Source organism: Lemur catta, chromosome 11 (genome assembly GCF_020740605.2).
Source record: "Lemur catta isolate mLemCat1 chromosome 11, mLemCat1.pri, whole genome shotgun sequence".
NCBI classification, from domain to species: domain Eukaryota; kingdom Metazoa; phylum Chordata; class Mammalia; order Primates; family Lemuridae; genus Lemur; species Lemur catta.
In genome coordinates, this window is record NC_059138.1 from 68,834,178 (window position 1) to 68,848,528 (window position 14,351).

The 14,351-nt window shown below is 36.8% G+C and overlaps 1 protein-coding gene across 1 annotated transcript in view; it reads left to right on the top strand.

Moving 5' to 3' along the window:
- Window positions 1-14,351, top strand: part of DNAH11 (dynein axonemal heavy chain 11) — a 301,905-nt gene that overhangs the window by 17,856 nt on the left and 269,698 nt on the right. Inside the window, exons 7-9 of the mRNA XM_045564154.1 lie at window positions 221-454; window positions 1,590-1,757; window positions 11,530-11,646. Of these exons, the coding sequence (XP_045420110.1) occupies window positions 221-454; window positions 1,590-1,757; window positions 11,530-11,646 (519 nt within the window). The remainder of the gene's footprint in view (window positions 1-220; window positions 455-1,589; window positions 1,758-11,529; window positions 11,647-14,351) is intronic.

Genomic DNA, 14,351 nt, shown 5'->3' on the forward strand with positions numbered 1-14,351 from the left:
GAAATACTAGGATCTCCTGTATATTATTCAAACTTATACAAGTATGTCATTAAAGTCCAAGTGTCTGAATTTCTGGAATTTGTGTTTTCTGTTTCAAGGCATTGCTAGCCTTACTCTTGACATTGGCATTTAAAAATGATCCATTGAAACAGAGATGGTTACAGTAAAAAGAAAATTATTAAGCATGTTTTGACCATTGTTTCCTTTCATTAAATCCTAGGCAGTAGCTTACCTTTCACCTGAGGACCTTCTGAAGGGAGAAATTGAAGACTCGCTGGAAAAGGTGCAGGTGGCTGCTAATATCTTAAAGACTTTCAAGAATTCTTTTTTCAACTATAGAAAAAGATTGGCAAGTTATTTCGTGGGACATAAGGAGCTGAGACCATGGGATTTCCAGTCTCATCTGGTGTTTTGCAGATTTGACAAGTTTCTTGATCGTTTAATGAAAATAGAGGTATTCATTTATCGACTTTGTTTATTCATGCTATAGGTGGGTCCAAAAAGCCACTGGCTTTTCATATGATTCATGGAACAGTTTACTCTCAGTCACAGGAGAGGTCTTTTTTGTAGTGATTCTCATGAGAGCTCACCAGGTCAATGCTATAAGGACAGTTTTGAAAGCTTGAATTTGACTTTTTAAAAATTCATTTGTGATTCTGTTATTACACTGTGTATAAGAAGTAAATCTCTTTACATATCAGTGACCCTTGATTTAGAATTTACTAATCTCCTGGAAGATAGTTGTAGATTGAGAAGCTGGAAACTAATCCCACTTTTCCCTTATGTGTTGAATGCTTGAAATTGAGATCAAAGCCTGTTTGATAATTTAAAATTTCACACTATTTTTTTAGTATACAAATATATACTATGCTATAAAAATAGTAAAACCATAGGTAAAAGTAAAACATGGAAATATGTGCTCTATATAAATATTTTTTAAATACATAAAAACCAAAAATTAAATGAGTGCACACACACTCTCTCCTCTTATATGGACCCTACTGGCTAAGGTTTCTAACAACATTTGAACTGATGACACTGCCTTATTTTCTTTGTAAAGCTCTTTTTAAGAATTTTGGGTTTTGTTGTTGATATAAGACTTGCTGTATTTCATTAGAAATCAGAGCTTTATAGTTTGAAAATTCTCATGACTTCATCAGCCTGAATGCCTCTTAATGTCTCTGAATGCTAAATCCCTGATGAAGAGACTTCCTTAACAGTCTCTTGAGCTCCTTTTCAATAAAGGAGCTGACTCACTGCAAAGTGTAGGTGGCTGAGAATATGAGTTTTGGATATTACCTGGGGATCTGACTTCCAATTAGGAGTATAAAATTAGGGGAGTCATATGTCTAGCTATGGTGAATTAGGAGCTGCCTATACTACTGGATAATTTTTAGTAAATATGAAGATGTGAATGTGATTTTTAAAATTAGCAACTACTTTGTTTAATTAAATCATTAACATTTCTGTCATGTGTCCATTGAAGTCAATTTTGAATGTTTGAAAATGTTCTTGATTTAAAACTTTAAAATATTCTTTTCATACTTAAGATGGTGGAAAGGTCTTTACTGTACTGTGTTTTTACAAAGGATATATTTGTGACCACACTGGAATTCGAAAAGCTGGAAAGACTGGAATTTGGTGGTGCCAAGGGAGCAATTTTAAATGAACAAATCCATGAGATGAGTGAAGAATTTATGGAACTCTGTAAAGTTTTTAAACAGAGCACTTATGACCCATCTGATTGCCAGAACATGGTAATGGTTTACCTTTGCATTTTCATTTCATAGAATCCTATAATTTCAGGGCTGGCAAGGAAGGTAGGTTGCAGTGGAAATAAGGATCATTCAGTCCAGCCTCTGAAGGACCAACAGAGGGTAAATGACTTGCCTGAGGTCTCTTAGGCTACTTAGTGGTACATCAGGGACCAGAAAATGCCTTTGCATTTGCAGCTTAGAACTGTGTCTCTGGACCTCAGTCTGGATTTGTTTCCTGTTTGTGTATATTGAAAAGGAACTTTCCCCAGTAACTCCTTTAGATCTGATTATCTGATGTCCATGTCACTCGTGTGTTTTATTTTGGCCTTTTCCCGAATCATTGGATTATTTTTGGTTCATTTGAACATTTATTAATAGTTTCACCCCATTCATTACATCTATTATTAACATGTCTGTGGTCTCTCACGATTTTTGTTATTCTTTGCAGCTGTTTGTAATTTCATATTTTCAACCTCGGGAAATAGGGGAAAGTTTTCCAATTTGAGCTGCTTCTCTGTCACTTCCAGCAAGTTAGTAGCCAGGATGTTACCTGTGAGCATCCCTGCAGCTCTAGGGTAAAAATAGCTCATTTTAGTGATTTGCCAAGCACAGCAAAGCCCAAGTACAAAATAATGAAGATTTAGCTCATCCTCATTTTTTTATATGGAGTGTGAATTTATTCACTATCGTGTTTATGTTTGGCCAAATAATCGATTCTTTGAAATGTATAATTACAGTATGTTCGCTACATAAGGATATAGTTAGTGAACTTAATTCCTCTAAACTGTGGTTAATTTGAAGACACGGAGTTAACGGTAAGAAGGCACTGCTATGGTGAGTGACTCCCTGCTAAACCAGGGCGCTATAATTTGTGGAAAAATAAGAACAACCTTAAAACCATGGTGATAAGTACTCTGAGCTCCCCCCCCCCGGAGGCTTGTAAGATGTCTGCTCCTTGGAAGGCATTTCCATAAGTGCGTTCAGAATGGGACTCCTAGGGAAGCCAATGACAGTCCACCTGAATGAACTAGTAGAGGAAGAATGTGCGAGTGAGCCTGCTTAAGACCCTCAGGGACATTGAGTAGCCAGAGAGTCTTGATTTCCTCACAGTTATAAAACCTGCCAGGTTCTCAGGGTGTCAGGATTAGAGAACTTGGCCAGGTGTAACTGATGTCACTGCCTTGGCAATGCCAAAGGTCCTGATTTTACTCCCCATCTCTGCCTAAAGCCTGCAGGGTCATGAACACGTAATAGAAAATTCATTTGCTTTTGACATATATAACTGCCGGGTATTTGTATAATATTTTGGAGGCCCATTTCACTTTGCAAATAAGATAGGGAAGGTTTACCTCTGATCTCCCTGTCTGGCTGGAGACATCAATAACCTTCCCTTGAAGTTCTCCTTTATCCTCCTATCTGATAATCTTGCCTTCGAATAGAATCTAGAAGCTCCTTGACTTTGGTCATTCCTTAAAATTAAAACATGCATTAACTAAAAATGCACTTCATCAGTATACTTATGCTGAAGAAGACCTTTGCTTTTTAAAAAAGTGTCTTGATTATCATTGTTGCCTCAAAATATTGCAGTTATATATTTTTGGTTAATCAGCTGTTCTTTTTGGTGGTTTTCAGTTAAGTTCATTGTACTTTGATTTTATGATGAAATCAGTTGGTAATTTTTTATGAGACATTATTTTAGCAAACTACTTCCAGCACAGTACATGCATACATGTGTATGTACTTATGAATACATGCCCACCCCATGTCCTTCTCTTGCTGCTGCATAAGCCCCCAGGTGACCCCCCCACCCCGCTGACTGCACACCGGTGCTTATATAACAGGGAGTGTGCCACGATTGGCCATCCTGCACTTTGATATGGAAATGGTTTAAATATGTTCTAGTAAATTAAATGATTGCTGGTAATTTGCCTTTTGAACTGCTGTTATTTATTTCTCTTTTCATGAATTTCAAGCCTATTTATCAGCTTTTATTGGTAGGGCAAAATTTCTTCCACTGCAGTCCATTTATAGAGTGTGGGGATTTTCTCAAAACATGATTTTGGATTTCTTAATATTGAATGGAAAGGTTACTTTAGGTATTTTCATTGACATCTTCCTAAGGAACTATTTGAGATCTAGACAATTCTGGGAAGAAGACCCTTGCTTTCTTCATTGTTTATGTTAAATGGCTAGTCCAGTGATACTAGATTCACCAGCTTTGCTTTGATCACGTTCTGTGGTGTTTGTTGATGAAATACAATTCCTTAGATACCATTTTCCCCAATCAGTATGACGTTGACTATGGGTTTGTCATGTATGGCCTTTATTATTTTGAGGTATGTTCCTTCTATGCCTAGTTAGTCAAGGGTTTTTATAATCTCAAGAAGGGATACTAGATTTTATCCAATGCTTTTTCTATATCTGTTGAGATGATCATATGGTTTTTGTCCTTTATTCTATTTATGTGATGAATCACACTTATTGATTTATGTATGTTGAATCATCCTTTTACATCCCTGGAACAAAACTCTCTTGATCATGGTGTATTATCTTTTTGATGTGCTGTTGGATTCAGTTTGCTAGTATTTTCTTGAGGACTTTTGCATCTACATCTATCAGGAATATAAGCAAAGATTGCAGCTCTTTTTTTTTTTTTTTTTTTTTTTTGAGGGTAACCCCTTGATTCCATTTAGTTTCTGTTAATCAGAGCCAATTGATATTTACTGAGCAAGTGCTGCATGCCAGGCATTTTGACAGACCCTCACCAAATTCCTCCTTAAATCCTCTCTATGACCCTGAGAGTGGTCTCCCAGGCAAATGACAGATTCAGTAAATTATCTGAGATTACATTTTCCAAGTGGTGGAACCCCAGGCCCTGTATTCTTTTCACTGCCCCCCTGACTCTTTAGTATTCATCTGCTTCATTGCATCTTCATTGAAATGAAGGGAATAAGTTTATCAGGGGGAACTTCCCCTAGCCCCTGTGTCCTGAGATGGAGTGATACAGGCTGCTGTGTCTGTTTTCCTGCTAGTTTTCAGTGGGAAGTTTGATCCAGGTACCTAGCCTGACATTATACCAAAATCTAAGACATATTTTAAAAGTAATTATTTAGTTAATCTGTACTAGCTTATATTACAATTTCTAGAATGAGTCTGTTGCTCTGTTCTTGTCCACTGAACTATTCTTTTGCTATTACTTTCTGTAGTGTTTTCTGCAGTATTTTCTAATTTAACTATATAGATTTCTTCTTTATTAACCATCCAAGGATTTTCATATGTTGTGCCTGCATGTTTTTCAAGATAAAATTTGTTATTTAAAAACCTTTCTTAGTTATTCTTTTGGAAAGGCAACATTTGGAAAAATTTAGTTCCTTTCTTCTTACCCCACCGCCTTTTCCATACTCTTTCATTTTTCCTCCCTAAAGGATCTCTATTATGAGTTTCTTGTATAATCTTCCAGAAATATTTGGTGTACATACTAGCATATACATGTATTTATTCTTTTCTGCTTTTGCACAGGTAGAATCCTCTACACATCATTTATACCTTGCTCTTATCACTTAATGATATATTAATATGTTGGCAGTTATTCTGCATCACTACACTAACATTACTCTTTTTAACTGCATATTATTGAATTGAATGTATGTATTATAGTTTGCATTATTTATTTTTAAGTGTTATTTAGAGTAGTAGATATCATTGTTTAAAAATTTAATTAGAAACTTCTGCTTCTGGAAGATAGAGGTGTACTTTTCCCTCTCCCTCCCATTAAGCCCAAGTGAAACACTGACCATTATATATGAAATATAAGAAGACTCTGAAAGGTGAAAAGAAGGCAGCAGGTTGATTATGGACTTTGAGACCCAAGAAACAACATGGTGATGAGTTCCCTGTGTTATTTCAGGCAACTGGAGCTAAAGACACCGGCAACCTGGAAATGCTAGTGGGTACAGACCAAAAAAAAAAAAAAAAAAAACCCAGCAGAAACCCTCTCTCTCTTTAACCAAAGGACCAAGAAGGGGGCAGCCTAGCAAGAAAAAAATGGTAGTCTTTCCACTGTAGTCAAACATCATAGAAGAAACTGTGCCCCACCACAACCCCTGCCAGGAAAGGCTGAGTGGGGAGCCTAGACTTATGCCCAGTTTGGATCAAGGTACTCCAAGCCCCACCCCTACCAGGTGATTTCAGAGGTAGCCAAGTAGGGAGCCATGATTTTTGTCCCTCCTTGCCAGGAATGAGTCTCACTCTCTGGTGTCTGTGGAGACCATGTGGGAATGCTGGATTTCCTTCCTTACCCACCTTACTCACCTGACTTGGGTGATGTCAGCAGAACCCTGGTGTGGAGAGTCAGGACTTTCACAGTGTCCAAGTGGTAACTAGGCCACCCACACTGTGGCATCAGTAGACACCACATGGGAAACCAGAGCTCCTGCCCCAACCCAGCCATAACAAGGAATACCCTACCCTTGGGCATGAATAGACGTTGAGTGGAGAACCTGGACTACTGCCCACACTTGACAGTAATGAGGCTAGAGCAGTATCAGAGAAAGCCAGCAAAACAAAAGGTTTAAATAATATCCAGAGTCCAACAGCAATATGAAAATATCTAGATTTCAATCAAATATCACTTGTTATACTAAGAACCAGGAAGATCTCGACTGAATGAAAAAAAGATGATCGATAGATGCCAACACCAAGATAATAGAGATGTTGGAATTATCTGACAAAGATTTTAAAGCAGCCATGATAAAAATGCTTCAATAAGCAGTTATAGATTGAGTATTCCTTATCTGAAATACTTGGGACCAGAACAGTTTTGGATTTTTTTTTTATAATTTTATAATATTTGCATATACATAATGAAATATCTTAGGGATGGGATCCAAGACTAAACACAAAATTCATTTATGTTTCATATATACCTTATGTATAGAACCCAAGGTAATCCTATGCAATATTTGTAATAATTTTGTGCATGAAACAAAGTTTGTGTTAAGTATTTATGTGTGGAGTTTTCTACTTACTGACATCATGTCAATGCTCAAAGTTTTGGATTTTGAAGCATTTCAGATTTTCGGATTGTGGATGCTCAACCTGTATGAATGTGTTTGAAACAAATGAAAAAATAGAAGCCTCAGTAAAGAAGTAGAAGTTCTCAGCAAAGAAACTTAAGATACAAAAAAAGAGCCAAATGGGAATTTTAGCACTGAAAAATATAAACATTTTCAGTGATTGGGCTCAGTAGCAAAATGGAAGAATGGAGGAAAGAGTCAGTGACATGCAAGATAGAACAATAGAAACCACCCAGTGTGAGCAACAGAGAGAAAATAGACGGGAATGAGCACTGCCTCAGGGATGTGTCAGACACAGAAGATCTAATCTTGTCATTGGAGTTGCAGAAAGAGAGGAGAAAGAAGGTAGAACTTAAAAGGTCTCAAATAATGGCCCTAAACTTCCAAATTTGGAAAGAAACATAAACCTACAGATTCAAGAATAAATTAGAAATCAATAAAAGAAAGATAAACCCAAGTATAAACTCAGAGAAATTTATGCCAAGACATCATAATTAAACTTCTGAAATCTGAAAATAAATCTTGAAAGCAGTGAGAGAGAAATGACTACTTACCTATAGAGGAAAAGCAATTTGAATGACAGCAGATTTCTCACTGGGAACCATGGAAGCCAGAACAAAATGGCAAAATATTTTTCAGGTGCTAAAAAAAAAAAAAAAAAAAAAGCTGTTAACCCAGAATTCTCTACCCAATGAAAATGTTCTTCAGGAATAAAAGGGGAATGAAGGAATTTTCAAATGAACAAAAACAAAGAGAATTTACTGACAGCAGACTAATCTTTAAAAAACAGCTAAAGGAAATTTTCAATACAGAAAGGAAATGATCAAAGAAGAAACCTTGGAACACCAGGAAGAATATGATAGGAAAAAATATGTGTAATACAGTAGATTTTCCTCTGCAGCATAAGTTCTCTAAATTATGTTTGATGGCGGAAGGAGAAATTATAACACTGATTCTAAGTATTTAAGACCATTATATTATAAATGAAAGAGGGTAAGGGGACCAAATGAGGGAAGTAAGGGTTTTCTTTTTTTTTTTTTTTTGCCTTAAGAAATTGTGACAAAATATATATTATATAAAATCATTTTAAGTTAAGTGGCATTAAGTATATTTACAATATTGTGCAACCATCCCTACTATCTACTTCCAGAACTTTTTCATCATCCCAAATAGAAACTTCCTACTCATTAAACAATGACTCCTCATTTTTCCCTCCCCCCATCTCCTGACAACCTTCATTCTACCTTCTGTGTCTGTGAATTTGACTATTCTAGGTACCTTATATAAATGGAATCATATAGTATTTGTCCTTTTATGACAGGCTGATTTCACTTCACGTAATGTCTTCAGTCTTCATCTGTGTTGTAACGTGTATCTGAATTTCATTCCTTTTTTATTGTAAAATATACATAACATAAAATTTACTATTTTAAGCTTTTTAAAGTATACAGTTCAGTGGCACGAAGTACATTCACATTCTTGTGCAACCATCACCACTGTCCACCTCCAGAACTTTATCATCCTAAACCAAAATGCCTTACCCATTAAGCAATGATCCCTCATTCTCCCTTACCTCACCAGGTCCTGCTAACCACTATTCTACTTTCTGTCTCTATACATTTGACTAGGTACCTCATACAAGTGGAATTATACATATTTTTCCTTTTGAGGCTGTCCTGTTTCACTTAGCATAATGTCTTTAAGGCTTATCCATGTTTTATTTCCTTGTGTGTATATACTGTATTTTGTTTATCTGTTGATGGGTACTTGGATTGCTTCCACCTTTTGGCTATCACAGATACTGCTGCTATGATCCGTAAGTGAAGTAAGTAACTCAGGAACAGAAAAGTAAATGCTGCATTTTCTCACTTATAAATGGGCTGTTTCCATATCTGGGCTGTTGTGAATCTTGCTGCAATGAACATGGGAGTGCAGATATCTTTACGAGGTAGTGATTTCATCTCCTTTAGGGATATACCCAGCAGAGGGATTGCTGGGTCATATGGTAGTTCCATTTTTAATTTCTTTAGGAATCTCCATGTTGTTTTCCATAATGGCTATACCAATCTACATTCCCACCAATATAAAAAGAATTATACGCTACATCCAAGTGTGATTTATTCTAGTGACGCAAGTTTGGTTCAATAATTGAAATCAGTGTAATTCCCCTATTAATGGGCCAAAGAAGAAAAATTCCATGATTATGTTCATTGATACAGAAAATGAATTTGAGTACAGAGTGCTATGAGAACATTTTCACAGGGCCCCTTTTCAGAGGAGGTGAAAAGTAAACTGAGACCTGTCACATAAATAGAAAAGAAGCAGATGAGGAGTGGGTGAGAGAGAGAGAATGTGATAAGGCAGGTTGGCTGGATCCTGGAGTGGGAAACTGGGGGCAGTGGCAGAGTAGAGCCAGTAAGCAGGGTCCAGGCTATATAGGGCTTTGTGGATTATGCTAAAATCTTTGGTCTCTCTCCTAGGAAATTGAAGATTCCGAATTGAGATTATGAATTGGAGGATTATGATAAGAAAGTCACATAAGAACTATTTCAGGAAGATTATTGAGGCTGCAGTTTGGAAGATGAATCAGAGCAAGACAAGAGGCAGAGAGAGTAGTTAGAAAGTGGTTAACAGAAACCTAGATGAACAGTAATGGTGATTTCAACCAGGGTGTGCCTAGAGAAACAGAGCATGGTGGAGTATTCCAGAGATAGTTAGGCGATAAGATCGATTAGCACTTGACAGAGGAGTCAAGGAGGTTGCTGGGTTTATGTTAGGATATGTAGAAAGGGAAGCAGCTTTGTAGAGAAGATGATGACTTCACCCTTGTACAAGATAAGTGTGAATTTTCTGTGGGACATCCTAAGAGAGAGGTTCTATGTGCCGTTCTGGGTTTGGTTTCAGGAAAGAGTGCATGAGGCGGTAGGGGGTGAGGAAGAGTATCAGAACGGAGATTAGCATTTTTCCTCTCCCTGAGATATTCACTTATCTCTAAGCATTCAATGAATGTTTGAAGATCTTAAATGGTATGCTCTTTGTTACCATACAGAAAAGAGGGATAAGTTAGGCTTGTTGAAACTTGTTAAGAAGTTCTGTTTACCTTTAAAAATCAACGATCCTTGAATGAAGAGATTGCTTGGCTCTAATGCAGGAGCAGTGGAGACTTCTTGATGTTAAATATGGCATTGCAGCGTATGACACACAGTGTTCTAGAACTTTGTTGTTATACTTTGTTTTTTGGTGTGTGTTGAATTCAGCATAAGGTGCTGTCTTGGTCTGTTCAGGCTGCTATAACAAAATACCGTAAACTGGGTAGCTTATAAAACAACAGAAATTTATTTTTTTGGAGTTCTGAAGGCTGAGAAGTGCAAGATCAAGGTACCAGCAGACTCAGTGTCTGGAGAGGGCTGCTTTGTGGGACATAGATGATGCCTTGTAGCTGTCCTCACGTGATGGAAGGACGGAGCGGTTTCTCCTAGGCCTCTTTTGCAAGGGGTGCTAATCCCATTCGTGAGGGTTCTGCCCTCCTTACCTAATCGGCTCCCAAAGGCGCCACTTCCTAATACCATCACCTTGAGGATTAGGATCTCAGCATTTGAATTTTGTGAGGACAGAAACATTCAAACCCTAGCAGGCAGGTACATTCCTTCGGAGAAACACAGCGTCGTAGTTGAGAGTGTGGGCTCTCAAACCAGACTGCATGGTTTTGAATTTTCGTGCTGCCGTTTACCAATGGTGTGATCTTTGGCAAATTATTTAACTTCTCTGAGTTTGTGGTCTCCTGCAAACCTATAGCTCATGTTGTTTGAGAATTGAATTAATAATGTAAAGCATTTAGAACAGAACTAAATGTTAGCTGCCAGTATTACTGTTATTATCCTTATTGTTAATAGATGGAGGCTCAGTTTATGGTAGTGGCAAAGGCCTTCCTTATGTTAAATCTGTGGCATGCACTTCAGGGCTCTCTTGACTGCAAAGCACCAAAGTGTTTCTGAATTCCTGGGACTTCGGCACTGAAGACTGTGAACTGCAATAATATGAGAACGATAGTAACTCTTCTACCGCTTCATTCTTTCTAATTATGTGAGTGGGTGGTGATGTGTTAGGAGGAAACTGGGGGCTGTTAACTGCATTTTAATAAGAAACTGGGAAAATGGAAGAGTATTTCTGTTTCCTCTGTGTCTCTAATGATACTTTCTTATAGATCTGTGGATTTTAGTTCTCACCTAAAGAAATAGTGTTTCCATGTAGGTTTTCCACTCCATGAAAAACAAACAAACAAACAAAAACCATTTGTATTTAAAATTACAGATAGACTAAAGTTATAATAAGTTCTTTTTTTTTTTTTTTTGGAAACGATTTACTTTTTCGTTTATAATCAAAATGGATTGGGAGGAGGAGGACAGACTGATGCTTATATGTGAGCATAGGGACCAAAGTACTGACGTTGGGGTCTAGGGTGGTGAGAAGAATTGTGAAAACATGGGGTGACAGTGCTGAGCATTCAGAGTCCCTATAAGGCAGCCACTTGCACAGTCAGGTATAGATCTTTCTTGATCTTCCCTGGGATCCTGCTATGAAAAATAAATTCCTTCAAAGAGGTAGAGAAAGAAAAAGTGAGGTCACACTTACGTGATTGCTATTTTCACTGTTGGATTCTTTCCTATACATTAATATTTTACTTTGAATTTTTACAGGAATTTGAAAGTGATTATGTTGCGTTTAAGTCCAAAATTTTGGATTTTGACAGAAGGCTTGGGACAATCCTTTGTGAAGGTTTCTTTAACTGCAATGGTTTAGAAGCTGTGTTTAAGGTTAGTTCTGAAAAAGTTATCGTAAAAATGTTTTACTAATGAATAATTTAGGATGGTAGATGACAAGGGTGAATACGTTCCTTTTTGATTCAGATAGAGTATTAACTAGATTAACTAGTCACATTCCCTTCAAATTCAGCTCACTGAATAATAAACTGAATAATGCACTAATGAATAATGACATTTACTTTGGACAAGGTCATTTTCAAGACATTTAACTATTGTTCTTTTCTTGCATTCATAATGTTTTACTTATCACTAGTTTTAGAGCAAATTTTGTTCTGGCCAATGAAATATTGATTCAAAATTAAGCCACAGTGAGAAGTGAAAAAATCTGTTAATTCAGGAATTTCTTTTCTCTACCGTTGTTTATATATATTAGGTTCAACTGCCTATTTTATTATTCTGAAACAAGTAGCAATTTATATACTGTTATTAATCAGGTGTAAGATATCATTGATTGTCAGACACATCATTATTTTGTATATAAATAAAAAAATTACCAAATGATTATGATTCCATTGGTTGTAAAATGCATTCCAATTTCAGAGATATTGAAACATGAAAGTAAGTTTGTCATAGAATTAATGAAATATGATATATGTATATTAAGAACTGCATAAAAAGGCTGGGCTCAGTGGCTCACTCCTGTAATCCCAGCACTTTGGGAAGATCACTTGAGGCCAGGAGTTTGAGACAACCCTGGGCAACATAGTGAGACCCCATCTCTACAAAAAAAATAAAAAAATTAGCTGGGCATGGTTGTACACACCTGTAGTCCTAGCTACTTGGGAGTCTGAAGTGAGAGAATCACTTGAACCCAGGAGTTTAAGGTTACAATGAACTATGATGGCACCCCTGTGCTCCAACCTGGGTGACAGAGTGAGACCCTGTCTCCATTAAGGAAAAAAAAGTTGCATAAAAGAAAATCATCTTGATAGTTCCCCCAAATGGAAAGCTTATAATATGGGGAATAGGGATGCCATGTGAAACTTGTCAAAGAAGAGAATTAAGTAATTAGGTGACATCCCAAAAGAAGAATTGAGAGTTTGGTATCAGAAGAAACACAGCAAGAAATCATGGGCACAGTTCATTGAGAATGACAGTGCAAACAAAATAGCAGACACAGACTTTTAAAAGATACTGTTTGATTTTGACCTTCAAATTCAAATGAATTGGCTGGACAATGGTGAAGCCACCAGTATCCTTTGGCCCCAGTTAAGCATTTTAACCTGAAGAATTCATGAGGATGAAATAGTTCTTTGTTTTTTAAGAACTCTTTGATGAGACTGAGATGCTGTTGGTCAAAATATATAGCCTATTATTATAATTGAGCAGTAATCTCATCTCTCAGGTACAATTACTATTTAATACAGCCACTATTTTTTCTTTGACTAGATATGCACACATACTTCTCTTTGACAAAAATGACATTATATTCTGATCCTCTATGGTAACCTTTTCCACTTAGTAAAGAGCCATAAATATTTTTCTTGCCTTTATACCAGAATTCAACAATATTAATTCTTAATGTCTGTATAGCAGTCCATTATATTCTCTGTTGCTGGACTAGTTTTCTTTCATGCTTTGATAAATGACTGTAAAAAAGAATGTAGAGTGAAATCTCAATTACAAAGGCTTTTTCCATGTCAAATTCCAGTCTCTGTTCTAACAACCATTAATATGGATTCCGTTACAGTACATACCAGTTCATTTTTTTCTAAAGCATTTTATCTCTCACTCTCCTATTATGTATTTTTTTCTTTGACTTTCCACACATTTGTACCCGTATACTGAAAAAATATCAGCTGAGAGCCTGCTGTTGTAAGCTATGGGGGGGGGGCATCATCTGTGGCTTTTGTTCTGTTGAGGTCACCTTCTGTGGGGCCCTGTACAAACAGGCACTTCATAACTGCGCGAGCTGAGGTGGACTGACCAGTAGTCTGAGTATTGAAATGACACAATGATGAGGGTGAGTTGCTGGAAAAGCAATGGCAGAAGAAACAACTATGGGCTTGTGTGCTTAGGGAGAGAATGATTTCACCCGTAGGTACAGGATGATGAATATGACCATTGACTGTTGGTCTCTGGGAAGAAATATTTCTGGACTCTTCTCTGAAGATGCTGATTCCATACCTGTTATTGTCAAAGACATGGCCAGGAAGGGCGCTGGAACTAAATACTACTCTTCCATAGCATAAAACTATAGAACTTCAAAGCCTAAGGTGCTGGCACTTATTAGAAACCAAACAAAATACTAAGGAATGGCTCTCTAAAACTTATATGAAGGTAAACTGAAGTAGGTAAGAAAAAAGTGTTCTAGAAAAGACTTCAGGCAATTTAATTGAAAGCTATTAAATTGTGGAGTTGTGTATCATGTGAGTGGCTCCAGATTTTTAAAAATCTTTGAAAGAAGCAAATCTAGGAAAAATATGAATATGTACTACTTAGAGCATGACAGTAGTGTTAGGAAAAGCTGTATTACATAATGAAACTGAGAAGTAGAAGAAAATTAAGGTAAACCTCACAGATCTCAAATGGGATATTTAGAAAAGCAAGCATGTGGTAGAAATCAATCTTTAGCCTTTTGAAGCCGACGTGAAGGAAAACATCTGTACTCTTCGTAAATAACTCTTCTGTGACAAGGAACCAGGAGATTCAAATGACCATTATTCTCATCCTGGAGAGTAACTTGTAAGTATTTG